We start from the raw sequence: 19,528 nt of genomic DNA, 5'->3' as shown, positions 1-19,528 counted from the left end.
CAACCACACATCTGAGACTTAACTACCTTCATATCATCTCCCAGTGCTGGTTGTCTTGCCTCTGCCTGGATGTCTCTAGGGATGGGCAACTCACTGCCTCACAAGACAACTTCACATTTAATCAGTGTGTTAAAAAAAAAAAAATCTCTAAAGGATCATGACTTTTCTGAGTCTCAGTTTTCCTACCTATAAAAAGGAAAGCTTGGACTGGGTCACTAGCTTTCCAGCTGGGTTCCATAGAGCCCTAGGGTGTTAAGGAAATATCTCCAGAGCTGCTGCTGAGGTGAGAGAGGTGATGAGGCCAGAAAATGAGGCCCAGGCATACATGGGTTCTGAGGTTCCATGGAGAGCTGAGCCTCCCTTTTGGATCCAGAACCTAATTCCTGTGGTTGACACAAAGGGGAGTCTGTGGGAGATGGTAAGTTAAGGCAGAGAGAAGGGTTAAGAGGAGCCCCTAGAAAAACAGGCATGCTTCTCCATGCCCTCCATCCTAGCTACAGCCAATGGGCTGGGCCGAGTTCTCTGTTCACAAAATCACACCTCCCACAGGCTCCCCACCACCTGCTGCATGGTGCCAAGGACACAGAGGACAAAACCTTACCACTTAATCACAGGCCATGGCGGCCATGCTGGGGAGTCTGAAGACCAAGCTCCAGGGAGTGCACCAGGGCTGGACGGGCCCTGGAGAGAAGTCCTGTGTAGCAGTTAAACAGGGCCTTAGACAGCCCCCCAACTGACTACCCGGCTGTGTTGCCTTGGACTAATTACTTAGTCTCTCTGTGCCTCAGTCTATTGGTAAAATGGGCACCTCCACTTCGAAGAGTGACGCTGAAGATCCAATGAGAATTCACACCAAGTGCTGTAAACAAGTACAAGAGACCTTAGCAGTGGCCTCCACTGCTGTTGCTGTTATTATTGACCCATCATTCCTTAAACAGGGAAAAACAGAGGCACAGAATGTGCTGCGCAGGGTCAAACGGCCAGTTCACAGACAAAAGCAGCTAGAAGTACTGTTGACTGCCCACTCCAAGGCTACTGCTTCTCAGGGGGAAACTGAGGCCCAGGGGTCACTTAGGTGACAACTGGCCTTCCCAGATCTGCTTGACTCCAGTCTGGTCTCCTTTCAAACCAGTACAGAGATGCACGCCATCTCAGGCAGGGAAGCCATGCTCTTCCTGGCAGCATTATTCTTTTCCTTTGTTCTTTTTTTTTTTTTTTTTTTGGCCACAAGGCTTGTGGGATCTTAGTTCCCCAACTAGATTGAACCTGGCCCTCGGCAGTGAAAGCATGGAGTCCTAACCACTGGAATTCCCCTGGCAGCATTAGTCTTACGTACCAAAGATGCCTGCCTCGTTACTAGAAGCTACGTGTACTCATACACATAAATGTTACAGCATCAAAAAAAATGGTCCCCCTAAAAGGCTGAATATAACTTGTTCTGTGCCACACCCCCTGCTCCACTGCCATCCCCAGCACCAACCTCTGTTACCTCCCCCTCCCCCGGGAGCTTCGTGGCAGCTCAGTGAGCTACTTCCTGGAACATTTATATGGTGCTGGCTAACCCAGCCCCCATCCTTGCCATCAGTCACTGCGGTGATGGTGATGTTACACACAAAGAATTCCAAGTCAAAGAGAGCTGCTGCAAGGTCATTACACCCAGAAAACGTCCTGTTTAATCACGTATTTCCTTAAAAACAAAAACACGGGTAAATTTGGGCATAATCTCCAAGGTAGGAAGAAAGCACAGAGCAGCAAAGAGAAGGATGCTTCTTTGGAGACAGAATGCCTGAGATCCTACCAGATTTCCAGCAAACTCACACTGCCCTGCCTTGGACCTGGCCCCCGTGGGTGTGCCTCATTAAAAAGTCAAAGTCTCACAGGAGAATTCCACCCAGTTAATCAGCTCCTTACCGCTGGGGTCCATGGCAGCACCCAGGAGGGGCCCAGCTCCACCCCAAAGACACTGAGCAGTGGCGGACCCTCCCCAAAGTCTGGGCTCCCAGCAGATGTTCCCACCCATCCCCTTCAGCCCCCTGCCCCCCATGTTCCAAAGATGCAGGTCTGGGCCTCTCCCTTCTGCTGGTGTGACCCCAGGGAAGTGACTTGTTCACAGTCTCCCTCACCTGTGAAATAAGACAACACCTCCTTTGCAGGGACACAGTGAGGTTTAAAGAGTGTATATGTCACGGGGCCCAGTATGGAGCCTGGGACCTGGCAGAGGCTTCCAGCCTCAACAGCTCCTGCCATTTCCTCATGCCCGGATACCTGGGCATCAAACTCAACATTACACCTCCTCCAGCACCCAACCCCAGAGTCTGCCCTGCTGAGCACAGGCCATGCTGGCCAGTCCGCCTCCAACTTACTATGTGTCCTCGGGCAAGTCCCTCTCCCTCCTAGTCTCAGTTTCCCCATCTGTAAAATAAGGCTGTTGGGTTTGGATGACCTCAAAGATCCTTTGCTGCCCTGATGTCTGAATGTGCCAGTGTCCCAAAGTTACTCCTGGACCCACCACTCCTTTAACCCAGGCCAAGGCCCGCTGAGTGCAAGACTAGTGGAAGCTACAGGGAGGCGCAGGGCCACGGCTGCCACCACTGGCCCTCAGGGCTGAGCTGGGCTCGGGGCTGCTTCTCTGGGCCTGATGGGGGTGCTGGCACGTGGGTGGAGGTGATGGGGCGTGATGGCGGGAGTGGGTGTTCCTACAGGCCTGAGGTGAAGACTCCACCAGCAGATCTGCTTTCCTGAGTTGCTGGAAGAGAACAGGCTGCTCCCCACCTTGGGACCCTGGCCCCAAACACATACTCAGCTCTTGGGTTCTTGCCGCCCATGGAGGCCGCTTTGCCAGGAGAGACTAGAAAGATGGGAACGGCCACAAGAGGTGGCCCTCCAGCAGGCTGGCCGAAGTCCCTCTGGTCAATTGCTTCCTGCCTCAGCCCTTCACAAAGTGGCCAGGTGTTCTGGAGGCCACACTGGTGGCCAGAGAATTGCCTTCCATGAGCAGGAAGAGCATGACGCAGAGTCCTGGAAGCAGGGCCTGGACTCACACCCAGATTCTTCAGCAATTATCCTACAGGGTCTCCGCAGACCGAGAGCTAACGTTCAACGCGGGCCCAGAATGTACTAAGTGCTCAGTAACTGTTTCTTCCCTTCCTCCTCCTCCTTCTTCTTTTTTAAAAAATATATTTATTTTATTTTTATTTCATTTTTTGGCCGCTCCACATGCTGGACCTTAGTTCCCCAACAGGGATCGAACCCACGACCCCTGCAGTGGAAGCGTAGAGTCTTAACCACTGGACCGCCAGGGAAGTCCCTCCCTTCTTCCTTCTAATTCAGAAGGAATCAAGAGAAAGTGCTCAAAGACATGAACACAAATAAACAATAATAGAGTCACAGGAGGAGGCACCTGAATCCCAAATCCTGAGACACACAGGGCACCAACTCACTAGGCCTCAAAATTCGGGGGGCTACCCGCCTGTGCTCTGCAGCACGTAGTGACTCTGCTCATATCACTGTCCTGTGCAGGGTCAGAGGGGGCCAACCCACACAGCTGCTCTTCTGTGCCTGGACCATCCTCCTGAGCCAGGAGGACGTTCATGGGGGGCTTCTCCTCTGCCCGTGATCTCCCTACCATCCGCCCATGCCTGGGGTCTGTTGAGATGGCTGATATCTGATAACTGCTCATTCTTTAGAGATGCTCCAAGCATCATCCTGGCAAAAAGAGGCCCCCAGGATACCACATACCTGGCCACATTCTCCTGAGCCCTACACCATTGCTCTGACAGGTTTTATCATCAAGGGCCAATAGGAAAACAGCCAAAGGAGGAAAGTCTCTGTGTTTCCTGTAAACCTGCCACGTAGACCATGGCTCTTTAAGCTGCTTCCAGCCCTAAAATAAAGATTTTCTTGTATGGGGCCAGGGATAATTCTGTCCCTAACGATCTAGTCTGCCCCCTTCTACTAAGTAATAAAAGCAAGGTGACCCAGCTGTTTCTTTTACTGCCCTGGCTGCTAGGAAGTTCCAAGTTAAGTTTTCCATCTCAAGTGCTGTATCTTTCTTTAATCTGAAATTTCTAAGAGAACTTTCCCCCCCACTTCCCCATGTACTTCTTAGTCCCTATCTTGGTTAACTGTACTTGGTACCCTGGTATCTGGACTGTCACTGTGCTCTGCCAGTTTCTTCCTGAGGTCGGTGAAACACGAACAGATAAACTGTGGTAAAGATTCAACACGGCACTGCCCCCCAACCACCACCTTGAAAGTACACACCTTCACCTCTGGAGGCTGGTGGTGACCACAGCGCCCGTCTGCCTCCCTGCTGAGTTGCAAGTCTCTGTGCCAAGGGCTCTGCTTACCTGTCATGATCCTCTGCGCCTCATAGGGCTCCATGTAGCCAGCACTCTCTCCCTTTCCCGCTTTGCTTTTCAGATCATTCTTGGCATCAAAGGGATCTGAGTAGTCATCGGCGATGGTCACCTGCAAGGAAGATGGCAAGCGTGTGAGTCCACCTGTGGCTGTCTACTTCACTTCTGTTCACAGCCAGGCTTTCTCCAACAAATATAAACTGAGCCTGTGCCAGATGAGCAAGGAGTAGGAGGCAGAGGCAGGAATCTGAGCTGGTGCCCACCCTCAGGGAACTCTGATTCTTGCAGGGGTGACAAGGGGCCCATGCTGCAGTGCTCCATCGTAAGGGAGGGGGCTGAGCCTGCATATGTAGGGTGGCTGCTCCGGGCACAGTGAAGTGAGGACAGAAGGGCATCTCAGTACAGAAGCACAGAGGCAAGAACTTGGAAGGTGTCTTCGGGGAATGTGACTTGCTCGATTTAATGGAATGGAAACAGAAGAAAGCTGGAAATGAGCTCGCAGAGAGCCTAGAAATGCTGACATGCTCCTGGAGCTGGCTGAGGCATAGAAGAGCTTGCCTAGAGATAATTATGTCCAGCGTTCCATTTTCCCCAAATCTGGAACACAACCATCCCTTGGGTAACCAGGCAACAATCTGGTGAGATCAACGCTCTGCAGAGATGACTGAGTCCCCAGACAGGCCCAGTGAAAACACCAAAGCAGCTCAGGGATGAATGGATAGACTGCCAAGGCCAGCGAGGGCCTTGGAAGCAACACATCAGAAGACCCTTCCATAACAGATGGGGAAACTGAGGTCCAGAGCGGGCACCTTGGCTGGACCCTCTGCCTCCCAGAGCCCTTCCTGGACTCCTCTCTTGTCTGTATTCCAGAAAACAGCAAAGTTCCACAACAAACAGAGCAGTCACCTGGGGCTAGGCAGTGGGGACAGCAGGGGAGTCCCCTAAGAGTGTGAGAATCTGAGTTTTGAACACTTCAAAGTTCCACATTTTCCCTGGAGAAGGGTAAAACTTCTCAGTTGGAGGCTAAGAGTAAACACAGCAACTTTTCCTCCCATTTCTTTTTTTTTTTTTTTTTGCGGTACGCGGGCCTCTCACTGTTGTGGCCTCTCCCGTTGCGGAGCACAGGCTCCGGACGCGCAGGCTCAGCGGTCATGGCTCACGGGCCCAGCCGCTCCGCGGTATGTGGGATCTTCCCGGAACGGGGCACGAACCCGTGTCCCCTGCATCGGCAGGCGGACTCTCAACCACTGAGCCACCGGGGAAGCCCTCCTCCCATTTCTGACTACCTAACCTTCAGGAGAGGCACTCTCACCAGAGGGGAAACGACAGGAACCCGCCAAACCCGTTCCCTTTCAATGCACCCTTTGCTCCACCACAAACTCACTGTGACTTCTGCCCCTTTGGTCACACATCTGGCAAAGGGCAAGTCCTCAGCCTCCCAGCCAGGGCCACCCAGCTGCCTTTCTCGGGAGGGGGTAGGTTAGCTTTTCTCTCAACCCTTGGGGTTTCATGAATTGTTATTTAAATTGTGGGGTTAATTAGAAACCACAGGAGCCTCCACTCTCTCCCAGCTCCTGGAATGTAAAGCATTTGAGCGGCCTGTAAACCCAGGGGAAGGGAAAATCCCCCTTTGTCTGCCGGGTCATGGCAGTTTGTGGCAGCAACCCTGGCAGCAGGAGCCAGTGACCTCCAGTTGCCGGGAATGTGATGCCCGCAGCCCTGTCACTGGCGTGTGGCCGGGAGGGCCGACGGGAGGCATAGCACATAGCAGTCACTGCTCCCCTAAGAAGAGCAGGCTTATCGGTGGAAGACCCAAGGCTGGAGCGCCCGCAGTCTGAGCATGTGCAGCCCCCCTGCCACCGCTCCACTGTGGCCATGGGTCAGGCTCCAGTGTCAGCAGGGGAGCTTCCAGATGCTGACACTGTAATCGTGGCCTTTCTGGAGACTCACTGAGCTCAAATGACACCAGACAGGGAAAGATGGGGGAGAGGGAGCGCTAGGGCCCGCCATGTCTTTCATAGGACATTTCTACTCTACCACTTGCAGAACACATTAGGGAGAAAATTAGACAAGTGAACCACTGTCATACAGAACAGCTCAGATGCCAATCCAGTGCATGTAGGGTTTTGGGTCTCAGAGTTCAAGGGGCCTGAAATCTAAAGGAGAAAATGAGGAACCTGCTGTGGATGACATCTAATCTCTTTTCTCTCATCCCGGCCTTCCTTACTGTCTCTTTTCAGAATGAACACCCTCCGTCTATTCTGCAATGAAGAAGGGAGCAAATATTTCCCCAAGAAAACAAAATCACTTGAGGGGATTAGCTGGGGAGGGTGCTGGGCTGCAGTATCTCCGTAATCTAGAAATCAACATTCCAGCTCCTCCCGGAAGTGCTCTATGATTTGCAAACACAGAGGCTAGCAGGATGTAAACCAAATCTTTGTTCGCCCTGGGATGGGAGCTCTGGGAGGCCTTCGGTTCAGCAGGCGCTATCTGTATTTTCTAATTAAAATGAGATCTGAGCGTGGGCTGTCACGGGGGCCCTCCGGCTGCCTGCCCTGCTTACTTCCGTTTCAATAAGAATTTACAAATCCTAAAACCAGGAAAAGCTCTTGGTCTCTGCTGACATATGGTTCCAGTTATACCTGCTGACAGTTGAAAATCCTTCCGTTTAAAAAAAAAAAAAGTTTAGAATTCTGTTAGTTTAAGAAGCAAATCGGAAGATTCCTAAAATGTATATTTAATCAATTTCCTTTCAAACTTCAAAGTGAGGTTGGTAGAGGGGAGGGAATTTGAGGTTTGAGCAACGTGAAACTCAGCAAACACTCACTGAGCTGTCTGACCTTTCACAAAATCATGTCCCGGTTTTTGGAGTAAAAATTTAACCAGGTGTTAGGAGAGTTGAGTGGGGAGTTTAACCACAGTGCCGTGCGATGTGCCACAGGCCTCAGGTGCAAGGACTGGGTAGTGTGACCCAGGGACACTGTAAGTCAGGATGGCCAGGCAGGGGGCTTGAGTGAAGGCTGTTGATTTTCTGAGTTAAAAGAAAGGAAGCGAGAGTTTGCCCAGGAGTGGGCTTGGATTCCTGGGGGGGGGGGGGTTGCTTTTGCTTTGCTTCAAAATGCCCCAGTTAGCGGACAAGTCTCTTAAATCTAATTAAACAATTCAAGCAAAAGGGAGCCAGCCAGGACTCCTCCACAGGTCAGGCCACTTGGACACATGAGAAGCCTTCCTTGATTTTGATCTTGGATTGGCAAAGACCCAACATGGCACTGAACCCTTCAGATGGCTTGCTTGCCTTACACAGGGCAGGTGCAGAGCTGAGGGGGAACCCAGGCCACTGGTCCCACCATTCCACCATGGAGCAGAGCAGCAGAAAGATGGGCTGTCAGAGTGTGGCTACCTAACTCATAGAACACACCTTCTTTTGCTTTCTTGGCCTCCTGGCATAGGCATACCGGCCCATCTCTGAAAAATGAAGCAGGGTTATGGCTAAACCCCAGGCAGGCCTTTTCTTGCTGTCAAACAAAATTGGAGACCCCAGGTTAGCCAGTGCCCTGAAGGACATTTATAGGCTCATAAAGCAGTGAAACTGGGAGCTGGGGGTGTGTCCTCGAGAGACCTGTTCCAACCTCCCATTTTTGTACATGGTCCATTGCAGGCTGGAGGATTCTAGAATTCCAGCACACCCGACGCCTCTCTGACAGGGCTCTGGGAGCTGGCTGCAGACTGGAGCTCCACAAGCCTCCTTGCTGCTTTGCATACACTGCTGGGTGGAACTGGTCCCTCCCTTCCAGCAGTCTGAGGCCTGGGTGTTTTTTCTTGGGGATTTAGTTTCATGATAGGAGGTAGTCTTCCAATTTATCCCCAAAGGGAAGTGGAAAGTGGGTGTCTCCACTTGGCCACATGCCCATATGCTTTAGTGAGACAGTGGCACCTGCGTTGAGAACTGGTTCCTCTCCATAGGCTCTGGGTGGAAAGGTAAATTGGTAGAGTCACTGTGAAAGATAACTTTGGGAGCGTCCACTAAAATCCAAAAATGCACATGGATTAACCCAACAATTTCACATTTCAGTATTTATTCCCAAATGTGCACAGGGAGACATGGGCAAGGATGCTTACTGGAGCAAGTAATAAGGAGAAACTGCAAGCACCTGCTATGCCCATCAATAGGGGGATTGCTAAATAAACCGTGCCAGTTTCACACTATGGGATATTATGTAGCAGGTTAAAAAAAGGAAAGTAGTCGCTCTATAGCTCTATACATAGTGCTCCGAGACATAGCTTTGGGTGGAAGAAAGCAGGCTAGAATGGTAAATACAAGATGATTGGGAATTCCCAGGCAGTCCAGTGGTTAGGACTCAGCGCTTTCACTTCTGGGGGCCTGGGTTCAACCCCTGGTCAAGGAACTAAGACCCCACAGGCCGAGCGGCATGGCACCCCCCCAAAAAAAAGATGATACCTATTTATGAAAATTAAACAAAAACCTGTATCTCTATTTAATAACAAAAACGTCTGGGGAGACAGACACTTCAAACTGACACCTCTGGGAGGAGGGAAGGACTGGTAGTTGGGTGATGAAAGGAAAATAAAAGGAGACTCGTATGTAATGTTAGCACATTTTTTCAAACAAGAAAAACTTATTAACGTACTATAAGCAAACCTAAACTTTTCCAAAGCACTCCTCTTCACAGGTTATTTTCGGTACAGTAGATAAACTGCTTCCCAAACTTGCCTGAAGATAGGAATGACACTTGTTTAAAAAAAACCAGATTCCTAGCCCTAATAACTTGTATATTTTATAAGCAACCCAGGTGATTCTTATGATTAAAGTTTGGGAAAGGCTAAGTTAGAGCCAGCCCCCTCGCCCACCAATCTAAAGCTAAGCCTCCCGATACCACTCTAGAGTTCCACTTTGCCCAGATGTTTCTCAGCCTTGTTCATTAAAGTGAAGCAAGAAGTCAGTGTTCAATGCAGCTCTCTCTTGCTTTCTTCCCTGGGGGTTAACTGGAGTAAGAGACGATCCAGCATGCCTTGGTCCATCTCCAGAATCTGAGACGCAGGAGTAATGGCATCCTCTGTGCAATCCTGAGGACTGGCCCGGATTGAGCAACACGCTTGAGCAGTGTGGGAGGCAAGACCCTGACCTGCCCAGGAGGGGAGCCCGGGCCAAAGCTTGCCCTGGCCGTGAGGATGTGCAAGGCTCTCTCTTTGGAAGCACAGACCCTTTCAGAACAAGACTAGCTGGCTCTCAGCAAACTCTCCAGGAAGATTACCTGGCTCCAGGGAAGGCTGGTGGGACCGTGGAGAGAAGCCACTACTGAAATATACCGGTATCCCTGATAAAAATCACTCAAACCTGCTAAAAAAAAAAAAAAAGGGACAGGAGACGGAGTAGCCGCCACCTTCCAGGAGTGGGTGGCCTGCACTGTCCCCACTGCCCCACAGGCAGTGCCCCTCCAAGCCATACAGGCACCTGTGCTCTGCTGTCTGTGGGAACTGGCAGCATCGGGCTGCCCCAGCTCAGCCACTTGTGGGATGAGGCAAGACAAGTCTCCCCCACCCTGTGCTGCTCTCCTCTCCCTGGAAAGTGAAGGGGCGGCACCCCATGAGGTCCTGGGTCCTTTCCGAGCCCATGACTTCTTCCTGCTCTACTCCAAAGCAAACTGCATGTGAACAAACCTGGTAATGTTCTACATGGTCCCAGTTGGACCATTTCCTTATCAATTCACCGTTAAGACTGTGTGTTAGCTTTCTTAATGGTTTGGGGGTCATGGATCTCTTTGGGAATCTGATAACTGACGAAGTGGTTGCTCCCTCCATCATGTTTATATAAGCCTGCAAAGTGTTGGGCACATCTCAGAAAGGTCAGGAGCCCCAGATAAAATGACCAAGCTCCCTGGCATTCGAGCCACTTTAGAGAACAGCTAAGAGGAGAGGTGCTCTCTCTGTCTTAGGGAGGTGATAGGTGCTGACCCTATCATAATTCAACACACCTGGGTGAAAATCCAGGCTGGTGTGTGACTGGCCTGCCGTTTGACCATGCCGGGGGAGGGGGGCACCGTGAGAGGACTGCCTGGGACTCTGTGGGTTGGCTTGCCAGCTTGAAACCCAGGAGCCACACAGCCCTCTGGAACAGGGGCAACCCGGCCCTCTCCCCAGCTCTGGGAGTCAGGAAGGCTCCTGGAAGGTGAGCAAACAGCGTGCAAGGCATGAGATGGCAGCAGCAGCCAGATGGCTCCATGCTTCTGCCCCCATCAGGGGACCGGCAGGCTGGAGTCCTGGTCTTCCTTTGGGACCCACTGTGACACAGGCCCTGGCAGGCCTGATGTCCCCAAGATGGAGGCTCTGTTGCCATGCCGACCAAGAGATGGCATTAAGAAAACAGGGATCTGGGGGTCTGAAGAGAGCTCCCAGTGACCGGGGGCTGCCTGGAGAAGAGGCAGTGGACAGATGTTCTGTATAGACTGAGAACTATACAGAAGCAAACTCAGTGAGTCAGGAAGGACATCTAACAGCTAATAAAAGGACACACTGCCTGGGCGCTGGAGCGCCAGCCATTTGGGTGTCCAAGCAGAGGCTCTAAGGTGGGCGTCTGCTTTGGGTCGAGGTCAGGCAACTGGATACCATCTGTCTGTGCTCTGTTCCTTAGCGCAGCTTCGGCTGCCCCCACAGCAGAACACAGCCTTCAAGAGATCCCTGAAAGCTAACAAGTAACGCCTTGGTGGGTGGCTGTTTGCAGGAACTCCACTGTGACCGAGGCGGGTGGCATTTCCACAGCCCCAAGGCTGACCAGCGGCAGCTGGGCTGCAGCAGTTGCCTGGGGCTGTGCAAAAACACAGAAAGGCGGGTGGCACCACAGAAAGGACACAGCCAAGCAGAAACAGCCGGGACAGAGAGTTCTGGACCTCAGCTGGCTCTGCTACACCCTCACTGGGTAACTCCGAGCAACCTGCTTTATCTTTTTGAGTTTGAGCAATTCATCTGTGAAACGGGGCAAAATTGCCTGGTTTCTCAACTTCACATGAATGTTGTGAAAAGCAAATAATGACATGATTTGGGGACGTGACAGTAGTTGATAAAGAACAGGCTATGGTGGCCCCTTCTGGGAGCCCATGATCAAGCTGGGGTCTCTGCCCACGAGAAGCTGAACATCTAGTCGGGAAGACCAAACAAACTGGGGTTTCTTCTCAGCTGAGAAGAAACCCCAGCTGAGGCCCCAGTGATTACACACAGAAAATTGGCTGCAATTAGGCATGACAACAGCTGTCACATTTCTCAACCACAAAAAGAAAAATGTTTGTGAATGATCCGTTTTTCCCCCTTGTATGCTTTGGGTAAGATGCACCTAGTCGGGGCACCTGGCTAAGAGGTAGAGAACCTCAGGGCTACCCTCCACGTGCTGAGACAGCAGTGTGCTCCCGGTCTACGCCTGCGTCCAGGGCTCGGAGGGGTCCACAGAACTGGGCTGTGACATACGTAGGGCTATGGGGACACCCCGCCCCATGCAGAGATACAAGCAAGCAGTCCCTGCTTCCCTCTCCCTGTCCCCGGCTTTGACCATCATAGACTAACTCACCTTACAGGCACAGCAATAAATCATTTCCGACATGGTAAGAAAATTAATTTGGGGAAGATTAATTAGCTACCTTCCTGCATTCAGCCGAAACTCCTGGAAATCAGATGGTGGGGAGGATGCTTTTCCACACCGACCTAGGACCAGTTCCCTTTCTCTCCCTGAAGGTCTGACTCAGTCATGCAGAGTCACCTCAAAGTTCTAGGCCCCACTTTCACGCATGGAGGTCAAGTGCTCTGCCCACAAGGCTCCGGGGGAAGGAGCTCACAACTTCATGCTTCAGTCATTTGGGGCAGTCGTCACTATTCAAGCAACCGCCATCTGTTTCTTTGTGCAGACCCTGGGTACTTTAGGGTAAATGCTTCTTTACAGACCAGCCAGTTAGCTGGCCCATGTCAGGAGGTGGTAGTCTCCACTGGTCTTTCCAGTCCTGCCCCTCCCAAGGCCACAGCTGCTTGCCTAGACACCTGCAGGCTCCAACTTGTCAGGAAAAATGCATTCCAAATTACAGCCTCCGTCAGCGCCTCTCGGGCCCTGCTCTCTCGGCCCCCCTCTCGCTCACATGCACACCCCACCCTCCCTCAGTTTCACCCCGTGGAGAAGGCTGTGGGTCACGGGTGGGAGGCTGCGGGAGCGGAGCCCAGCCTGGCCCTCTGTTTACCCCAGAACCTTGCTGTTATGTGGTAGGGACTGGCCTCTCAGCATCTCTCAAGCAGTGGGAGGTTCTATTTTGAACTCAGAAATAGCTCTATCCTAGAACTGCTTTCAGCCAGGACCTATGGACAGAGAATTCAGTGCATCCCTCCTGAGGACAGAAGCACATGGGGTCTGCAGAGTCACTACATGTGAGGTCAAGAGCTAAAAGGGCCCTGGGAGACGGTCTAGTCCAGTGGGTTTCAAACTTTTATGTGTGTAATTTGTGCAAAGGAACCCCAATATGCTCCACTCTCCACAGCCTGAAAAGCATGAATCTACTGGGGGGCATGAGGTCTTGGGGAGGGGGGAGTGAAGGTCACTGCCAGAAACAGGTAACCAAATGTTTCCTCACTCTCAGGTCCACATGGTTCTGCAATACCTGGATGGCTATCTAATTTCTCTCTTAAAGTCTTTCTTAAAAATTTCAGGGCATATCCACCACAATTACCCCACCCCCAGAAAAAACACCCTAGCGCCTCTTGCAAGTACCTCCACCCATCCCCGCAGACAGCTCCCTGTGGAAGGCAGCCCCAGGCCAGGCTCAGTCCACCTGGGGTCACCCATTGGGCCTCCCCTCTTCCTCCCCTGAGCTCTGGCTCAGCACTACCCAGCCCTCCTGCAAACCCCATCAACCTGCACCCACCTTCCCAGACAGTCCTTTCTTCCAAGCTTCCTGCTCAAAGGGGGACAGGTGCCCCTCCTGAGGTTTGGGGCCACTGACTAGAAAGTGCTCTCAGACCAGACCTGGGACAGGAAGGGTAAGGTCAGGATTTTCTCCTTCCCCTGGCAGGGCACTCGGTAGGAGGCTGTATCATCAGGAACAGGGAAATGGAATGGCTCTGAAAGTCAGTTACCTCTGGTGCCTCAACCTCCTTGCCTATAAAATGACAGCGGAGTGAGGATTAAATAAGCCAACCTCAGCGATGTACTTAGAACGGGCCTGGCACACGGCAAGCCCCAAGAAATGTCAGTTCCGATCATCATCATCTCAACCCATCATCCAGCATGATGGATTCCCTCCTCTAACTGAGAAGGAAACTGAGGCCTGGGGAGGGGAAGGGTCTTGCAGAGGTCACCTGGATGTCCTGTCCAGTAAGGGAATGCTCATTAGCAGGGTGACAAAACCGGCCTCCCACCAAATGCCAGCTGCATGAAAATCCAAGTCATTTGGTGACCTACATACATATTTATAGCCTGCCTGCTTCCAAAGTGGGTTTTAGATGGCTGACTTTGAGTCATTTTTCTGTCCCATCCACCATTCCCTTCCCAAGAAAAGATCGGGAATGCCCGTGGGGCTTTCTCACAGTAACAGGAGGCTCTGTCCAATAAGAACAACTTCTCCCGTGGACTCACAGGAAAAGTATGTAAAGCAAAATGCAGAGCCCAGACGCCAAGGCCTCTCCTGAGGGTTATGGCACCTCTGAAAACCAGGCCTCCGTGCTCCACGCAGGGCCGGGAGGGAGCAGGAGTGGTCGAGCAAGGCGGCGTCTCCCACCAGCCTGTGTTCCGTGCTCAGAGCCAGGATTAAGGGGAGATGGGGCTCAGGCTGGCACAGGGAATTTCAATAACCAGCAACAGTGGTGCAGGACCCATTCTAAGTGAAGGGACATTGTCTCCGGATGAGGCCCGTTAGGATGATTCATGCACATTTCCAACATGACAGCCTCAAGGCAGGCCAGGCCAGGCCAGAGTGTCTTTAAGTGTTTAGTGCAAGCAGCACTGAACAGCTGCCCTCCCCCAGAGTCACTGCCTTTTTATGGAGGACATGCAGCATCGGCCATAATCACCACCACCGTATTTGAGGGTTTCCAATTATATTCAGCTTAATAGTGGGTGCTCAATAAACGGTGATTCACTTTTGAAAATAATGCCATGTTCTCGAACCCTCCAGCAACCAAGCCTCAATTAACACCTTCTCACGTGCAGTCCTCTAGGCTACAAAGCTGTCCCTGAGCCCCAAAGCACTTTTTCTTATACGTCCTTGGCACCCTCCTAATGTATGGGAAAGTTACCGAGGACAGAGCTTTACAATGTCATACCCGTCCGTAACGGTGTCAGTGGCTTGTTCAATCATAGTTACCCGTGCTCATGATGTGCCAGGTAACAAGCTCTTTGGTGGGAGGCAGGCTCTGGAGCAGGTTCCTTCCATGTGGCAGCCAGCCTCTGGGCACAGCAGGGCCCCCACAAGGTGTGCTGGGCAGGAGCAGGGGTGGGCAGGGACGTACAGGGCAACACTGGATTCAAGGACCCGAGCTTCAGTGCATCCTGGCTTCTCACCACGTGTGGAGCTCTGGGCACATCTCTTCTCTTCTCTGAGCCTGAGCTCTCCCACCTTCACTGAGAAAACATCTTCCTCCAGGGGTAGGAGGAGACTGAGTCAATGGACCAATGGATAACAAGCTGTTGGCATGGGCGAGGGCACCGGAGAACCTGAAAAGGATGCTGTTCCCACCTCTGAGATGCCACAGGCCAGGTACCTTAGTCTGGGTTCCCCCAGAGGCAGACCCTGAAGCCGGGATTCAGGTGCAAGTGGTTTATTTGGGAGCTGACACAAGGGATGGGGAAATGGGCCAGGGAGGGGAAGGTAGCAGGAAAGCTGGCTGGGTAATCAAGCCAGTTACCAAGGTGGACAAACCAAAACTCCACCGAAAAGGGAAACTCTGGGAAACTGTCCACACAACCCACTGCTCAGAGTCATTTTACCAAGGGCGAGGAGGCAGCGGAGCCAGATACCAACTAACTCCCAGGAGTGACTATTGGAGGCTGTTCTTGGGCCCCAGCTTCTGGGCTGCCTCACAAGTGTGGGAAGGCTGGTTGCCCCATCCCAGGACCTGCACGAAGCTTGGGGATAGATGTAGGTACAAGCCAGCTGAAGAAGGCTGGACTGGTGAGCAGGAAGGACTTGGTGGAGGCTGACAGCATCGCTGCCTGGGTCTGGGAAGAACCTCACACCTGGTGAGTTTACTCCAGCTGAAGCAATAGGAGGGCCAATCAGATCACCCCAGGCTCCTGTCCTACTTGGCCCCTACCCTGCCCACGTTGCTGCTCTCCTCTGAGTTTCAGCTTCCTCATCTGCGCCAAGGGAAGAAGGATCTCCCTGTTCCATCTCCCTCCCAGGGTTCTGAGCAGATAATAGCTTTGCAAAGGCAGTGGGGACTGTACAGAATCATGGAATCAGGTCGTCCCCGGAAGCCACCCTCCCTAGTACAGGCAGAGTCCCCACACGAAGCCCTGGGCCATTTTCTCCCGGGCTGAGGCCACTGTTCCAGAGAACAAGTGGGCAGCTCCCTGAACAAGCACCTGGACAAAACCAAATGGGGACCCTGATGGGCCACTAGTCCCTACAGAGGCCTGCAACGTTGCCTCGCAGCTTCAGGGAGAGCCCAAGCTCCTGTCCAGCGGGTGAGCTGGTACAGCATGTGAGCACCTGGGAAGGCCTTGAGGGGCACAGACCCTCACCATGGTGAGCCTGTGTGCGGATGGGCTGCAGCCCCCCATGACTGGCTAACGGAGCACCAGAGCACTGTGGTACCCACACATCACCCACCCTGCAGCCGAGGATGCTGGCAGCCCATGCTGGCTCCTGACTCCACAGTCAGAGTAGCCACCGGCCTATAGTAACACCTTTCCTGATATAGTCTAAAAACGACTCTCCTTTGTGCAGACATGTTTGGCTCAGGCCACGGCCAAAAGTGCAGAAGGGAGAAAATCTGACCCGGCAGCCGGGATTCGGACCCGTTCCAGGATGGGGTGAGCTGCCTGAAGATACCCCCTATGCAGCCAGCAAAAGAGGTTACAGAATCTTTATTGACTAAAAAAAAAACCTTATTCTTGGCACTTCAGCAATTGACAAAAAATCCAGTTTCAGAACAGAACTAATAGGAGGATTCAATTTTTCTAAAATATAACACCAAAAAAAAAAAAAAGAGAGAGAGAGAGAGAGAGAAAGAAGTACATTTAAGTGCATAGAAAAAGGACTGGAAGGAAATTCAGTAAAACAAGGCAATGTGGGTGTGCACACTAGCTCCCTCCCTCTCATCACCCGCCACTCCACGAGGCTCCTCTCTGATCAAGCCCTCCAGAGCCTGGCGGGGTGGACCGGTGGACTCAGGACCACTGAGCTTTCCAGGCTCATGGACACATTTTTCCACACCCCCTCTGCTCCTGGATGTCCCACCCAGAGGTGCCAGATTTGTAAACATGTGAGTGATTTCAGACTTGCAGCTTTTGCCCTGAGAACCCCAGGGTGATGCCACAGTGCCCGAAGCTTTCAACACAGGGTGGTCCAATTGGCTCTGCCCATCCACACCTCCACGCCCAGTCCCAGCCTGGCATAAAGGGGTCCAAGTAAATGCTGAATGAGTCAATGAGCTAATGAATCAACGGAGGGTTTGTTGGGCCATTTCTCTCCAGGGGGAAGCCTGCTCCACGCCAATAAGGGCCCCTCGTGCTTAGGGCACATTTTCACTGAAGCCACCTGCCCACTTCCTGGCTGGGCCACCAATGGGCTGCATGACCTTAGGCAGGCCAGATGACTTACTCTCCATCCTGAGTATCCTTATTTATAAAGTGGGAATAATACTAAGATGTAGCTTATTAGTTTGCTGTTAAGAATTAAGTGTCTTAAATATTTGTCAAATGCTTAGAATTGTGCACACAGCACAACGTAGGCATCAGTTAAGTGCTTAGTAAATAAAATAAGTAAATATATACATACTCGCCTAGCACATGCACCTGCACCTAGACATGCAGGTACATGCATGTCCACAAAGGCACACATGCTCCAGGAGGCCACGGACCTTGATTTGTTTTTTCCAGATATGCTGTAAGGTCAGATGTATGCCCTCTACCACAGCCAATGGGCAAAGAGAGAAGGGCTGTGGTCTGCCCTAAACCAAAAAAATCCAATGAGCAAAGTCCAGCCAGGGCACTGACCGACAGCCATGGCCGTGAACCTTGGCCTTTTGCATCAACTCAGTTATCTGCCTGGCCCAGGCTCCTGTGACAGGTGACCCCAGACCCACTGGTCCTCAGTGATGCACAACACCCCTCCCTGGAGATATGGGGCCACCAGAGCAAACACTAGCAGGTGAGATGGCAGAAGAAGCCCTGATAACCACCACCTGTCCTGCCTCCTTCCTCCAGGTTTAGAAGGGGCCTCATCTCTGTAATTCCTCCCACTGGCTTCTTTCTCTAACCTCAGGCTTCCTCACAAAGGGCTGTGTGGAGAACAGAGGAAATGCTCTAAGTGGGGATTTCAGGGAGTTTCAAAGGCATAGTCCAGTGCATTTCATTTCTTGAGCTAAGTACTATAGGCTTGTATTTTTAAATGCCAGTACTTCAGGGAGTGTGGCATTTATGGTGCCCAGGCCCAGCTTCATGGGCATGTGGCCTGTGAAGTCACACAGGGCTCTGCACTCGGCTTAATGCTCTGTTGTCACCACCTTGAAATTAGTAGTACTTTTTGAACAAGGGGCCTGTGGATTCTTGTTTTGCACTAGGTGGGCCCCACACATTTTGTAGCTGATCCTGATGGTCCTCCACATCCAGAAGTTTCCATGGGGAGCTTGAGGTCCAAACTCTAATCCCTTCCTCTCTCCAGCTGGGCACCTTTAGCTAAGTCACACTCCCTGTCAGGACCTCAGTTTCCCCATCTGTAAAATGGGAAGAGTAAACTGCGTCCCATTCAGGGCCAGAATTCTGGATTTCAGGGACAACTGTACTTACAAAAAAGAGGAGGGGAAAAGACACAGGAATACTACAAGAAACCTAACTACCATATGTCCTCACCGACATTTGCTAAAGGAAAGAACAATAACCACAGTTAAAAGGAAATTGAGAATAAAGTGAAGTCCTTTAAAGTGAATGAATTTAGTGTCATAAAAAAACTCCCCAAGTTTTCATTTTTCTTATTCCACTGGAGATCACTATGCTTTTGAGGGAAGCACTGGACCACACGGGCATTTCAGTCCTTCCAACATTATTTTAAAAATCAAGCCTTCCAAAAAAAAAAAAAAAAATCAAGTCTTCCTTTGGGTTTCAATGGTGCGGTGTACATCCACTACTTAAGGGGACTGGCTTCTCCTGCCGCTCACTCCAAGAGCACATTCTAGACCACCGAGGACTGGTCTCCATGAAATGCCAACACAGCGCTTGACAGCAGCCTCATGAATCAAGCATGAAGTGGCCCTAATTATCGGAGCACATTGTAAAATCTCCTTCCAAACAAGGTCATAAATCACCTGCCACCGGAAGTGTTCTGTCCTTAAAGGGAGGCAAAGGTATCTTGAACGAGTCACAGACTTATTAATTTCAAAAGAGCAAACTTTGATCTACTGCTGCTGTGTTAATCAAGCATCGTGGAGGCCTGGCCCCTCGCTGACAACACACCGTCAGGAGACATCCCCAACCCATCATCAGCTTCCTCTTTTCACACACTTCTCTGCCAGGAAGTGAGGCCCTGCTTGACTCCCAGGGACTAACGCCTGGAGACTAGGGTCCTCTGGGGCCAGGACCTGAGAACCTTAAACCAGACCCTCCCAGAGCCTAAGAGTGCTAGAGGATTAGAACCGGCAAGAGGCTGAGAGGTGATGCTGACGATGGAGGGAACGCCTACTACGTGTCAGGCAAGACTGCGATTTTAACACTGTCTTATTTCATCCTCCTAATTACATTGTTTTCAGATAAGAAAATCGAAGCCCAGAGAGGTTTCGTAGTTTCCCCAAGGCCTCAGAGCACACAAGGTAGTGCAGGTTTCAACTCTGGCCAGCCTCCCTCCCAACTTTTGGCTCTTCTGTGCCACCCCACGGCCTGCTGCATGAGTTTCTAAAATCCTGGATTCCTTCCTGACAGCAGGAGGAAATCTCTGAAGGGAGGTCTGAAAGGAAGAAGAAGCAGCTCT

General features: G+C 51.7%; 1 protein-coding gene across 3 annotated transcripts in view; it reads right to left on the bottom strand.

Annotated features, from left to right (window-relative positions):
• The window catches only part of SHB (SH2 domain containing adaptor protein B), a 135,081-nt gene that overhangs the window by 81,351 nt on the left and 34,202 nt on the right, over positions 1–19,528 (bottom strand). For all 3 annotated transcript variants that reach the window (XR_014296907.1, XM_082657114.1, XM_082657115.1), the window contains exon 2: positions 4,350–4,470. Coding sequence is in view for 2 of the 3 variants with exons in the window: in XM_082657114.1 (XP_082513240.1) it covers positions 4,350–4,470 (121 nt within the window). In the remaining variant the exon portion in view is untranslated. The remainder of the gene's footprint in view (positions 1–4,349; positions 4,471–19,528) is intronic.

This window comes from Grampus griseus (genome assembly GCF_964374135.1).
Source record: "Grampus griseus genome assembly, chromosome: 6".
NCBI lineage: Eukaryota > Metazoa > Chordata > Mammalia > Artiodactyla > Delphinidae > Grampus > Grampus griseus.
The sequence above is the reverse complement of the archived record's forward strand: the minus strand, read 5'-3'. Positions and strand labels throughout refer to the sequence as shown.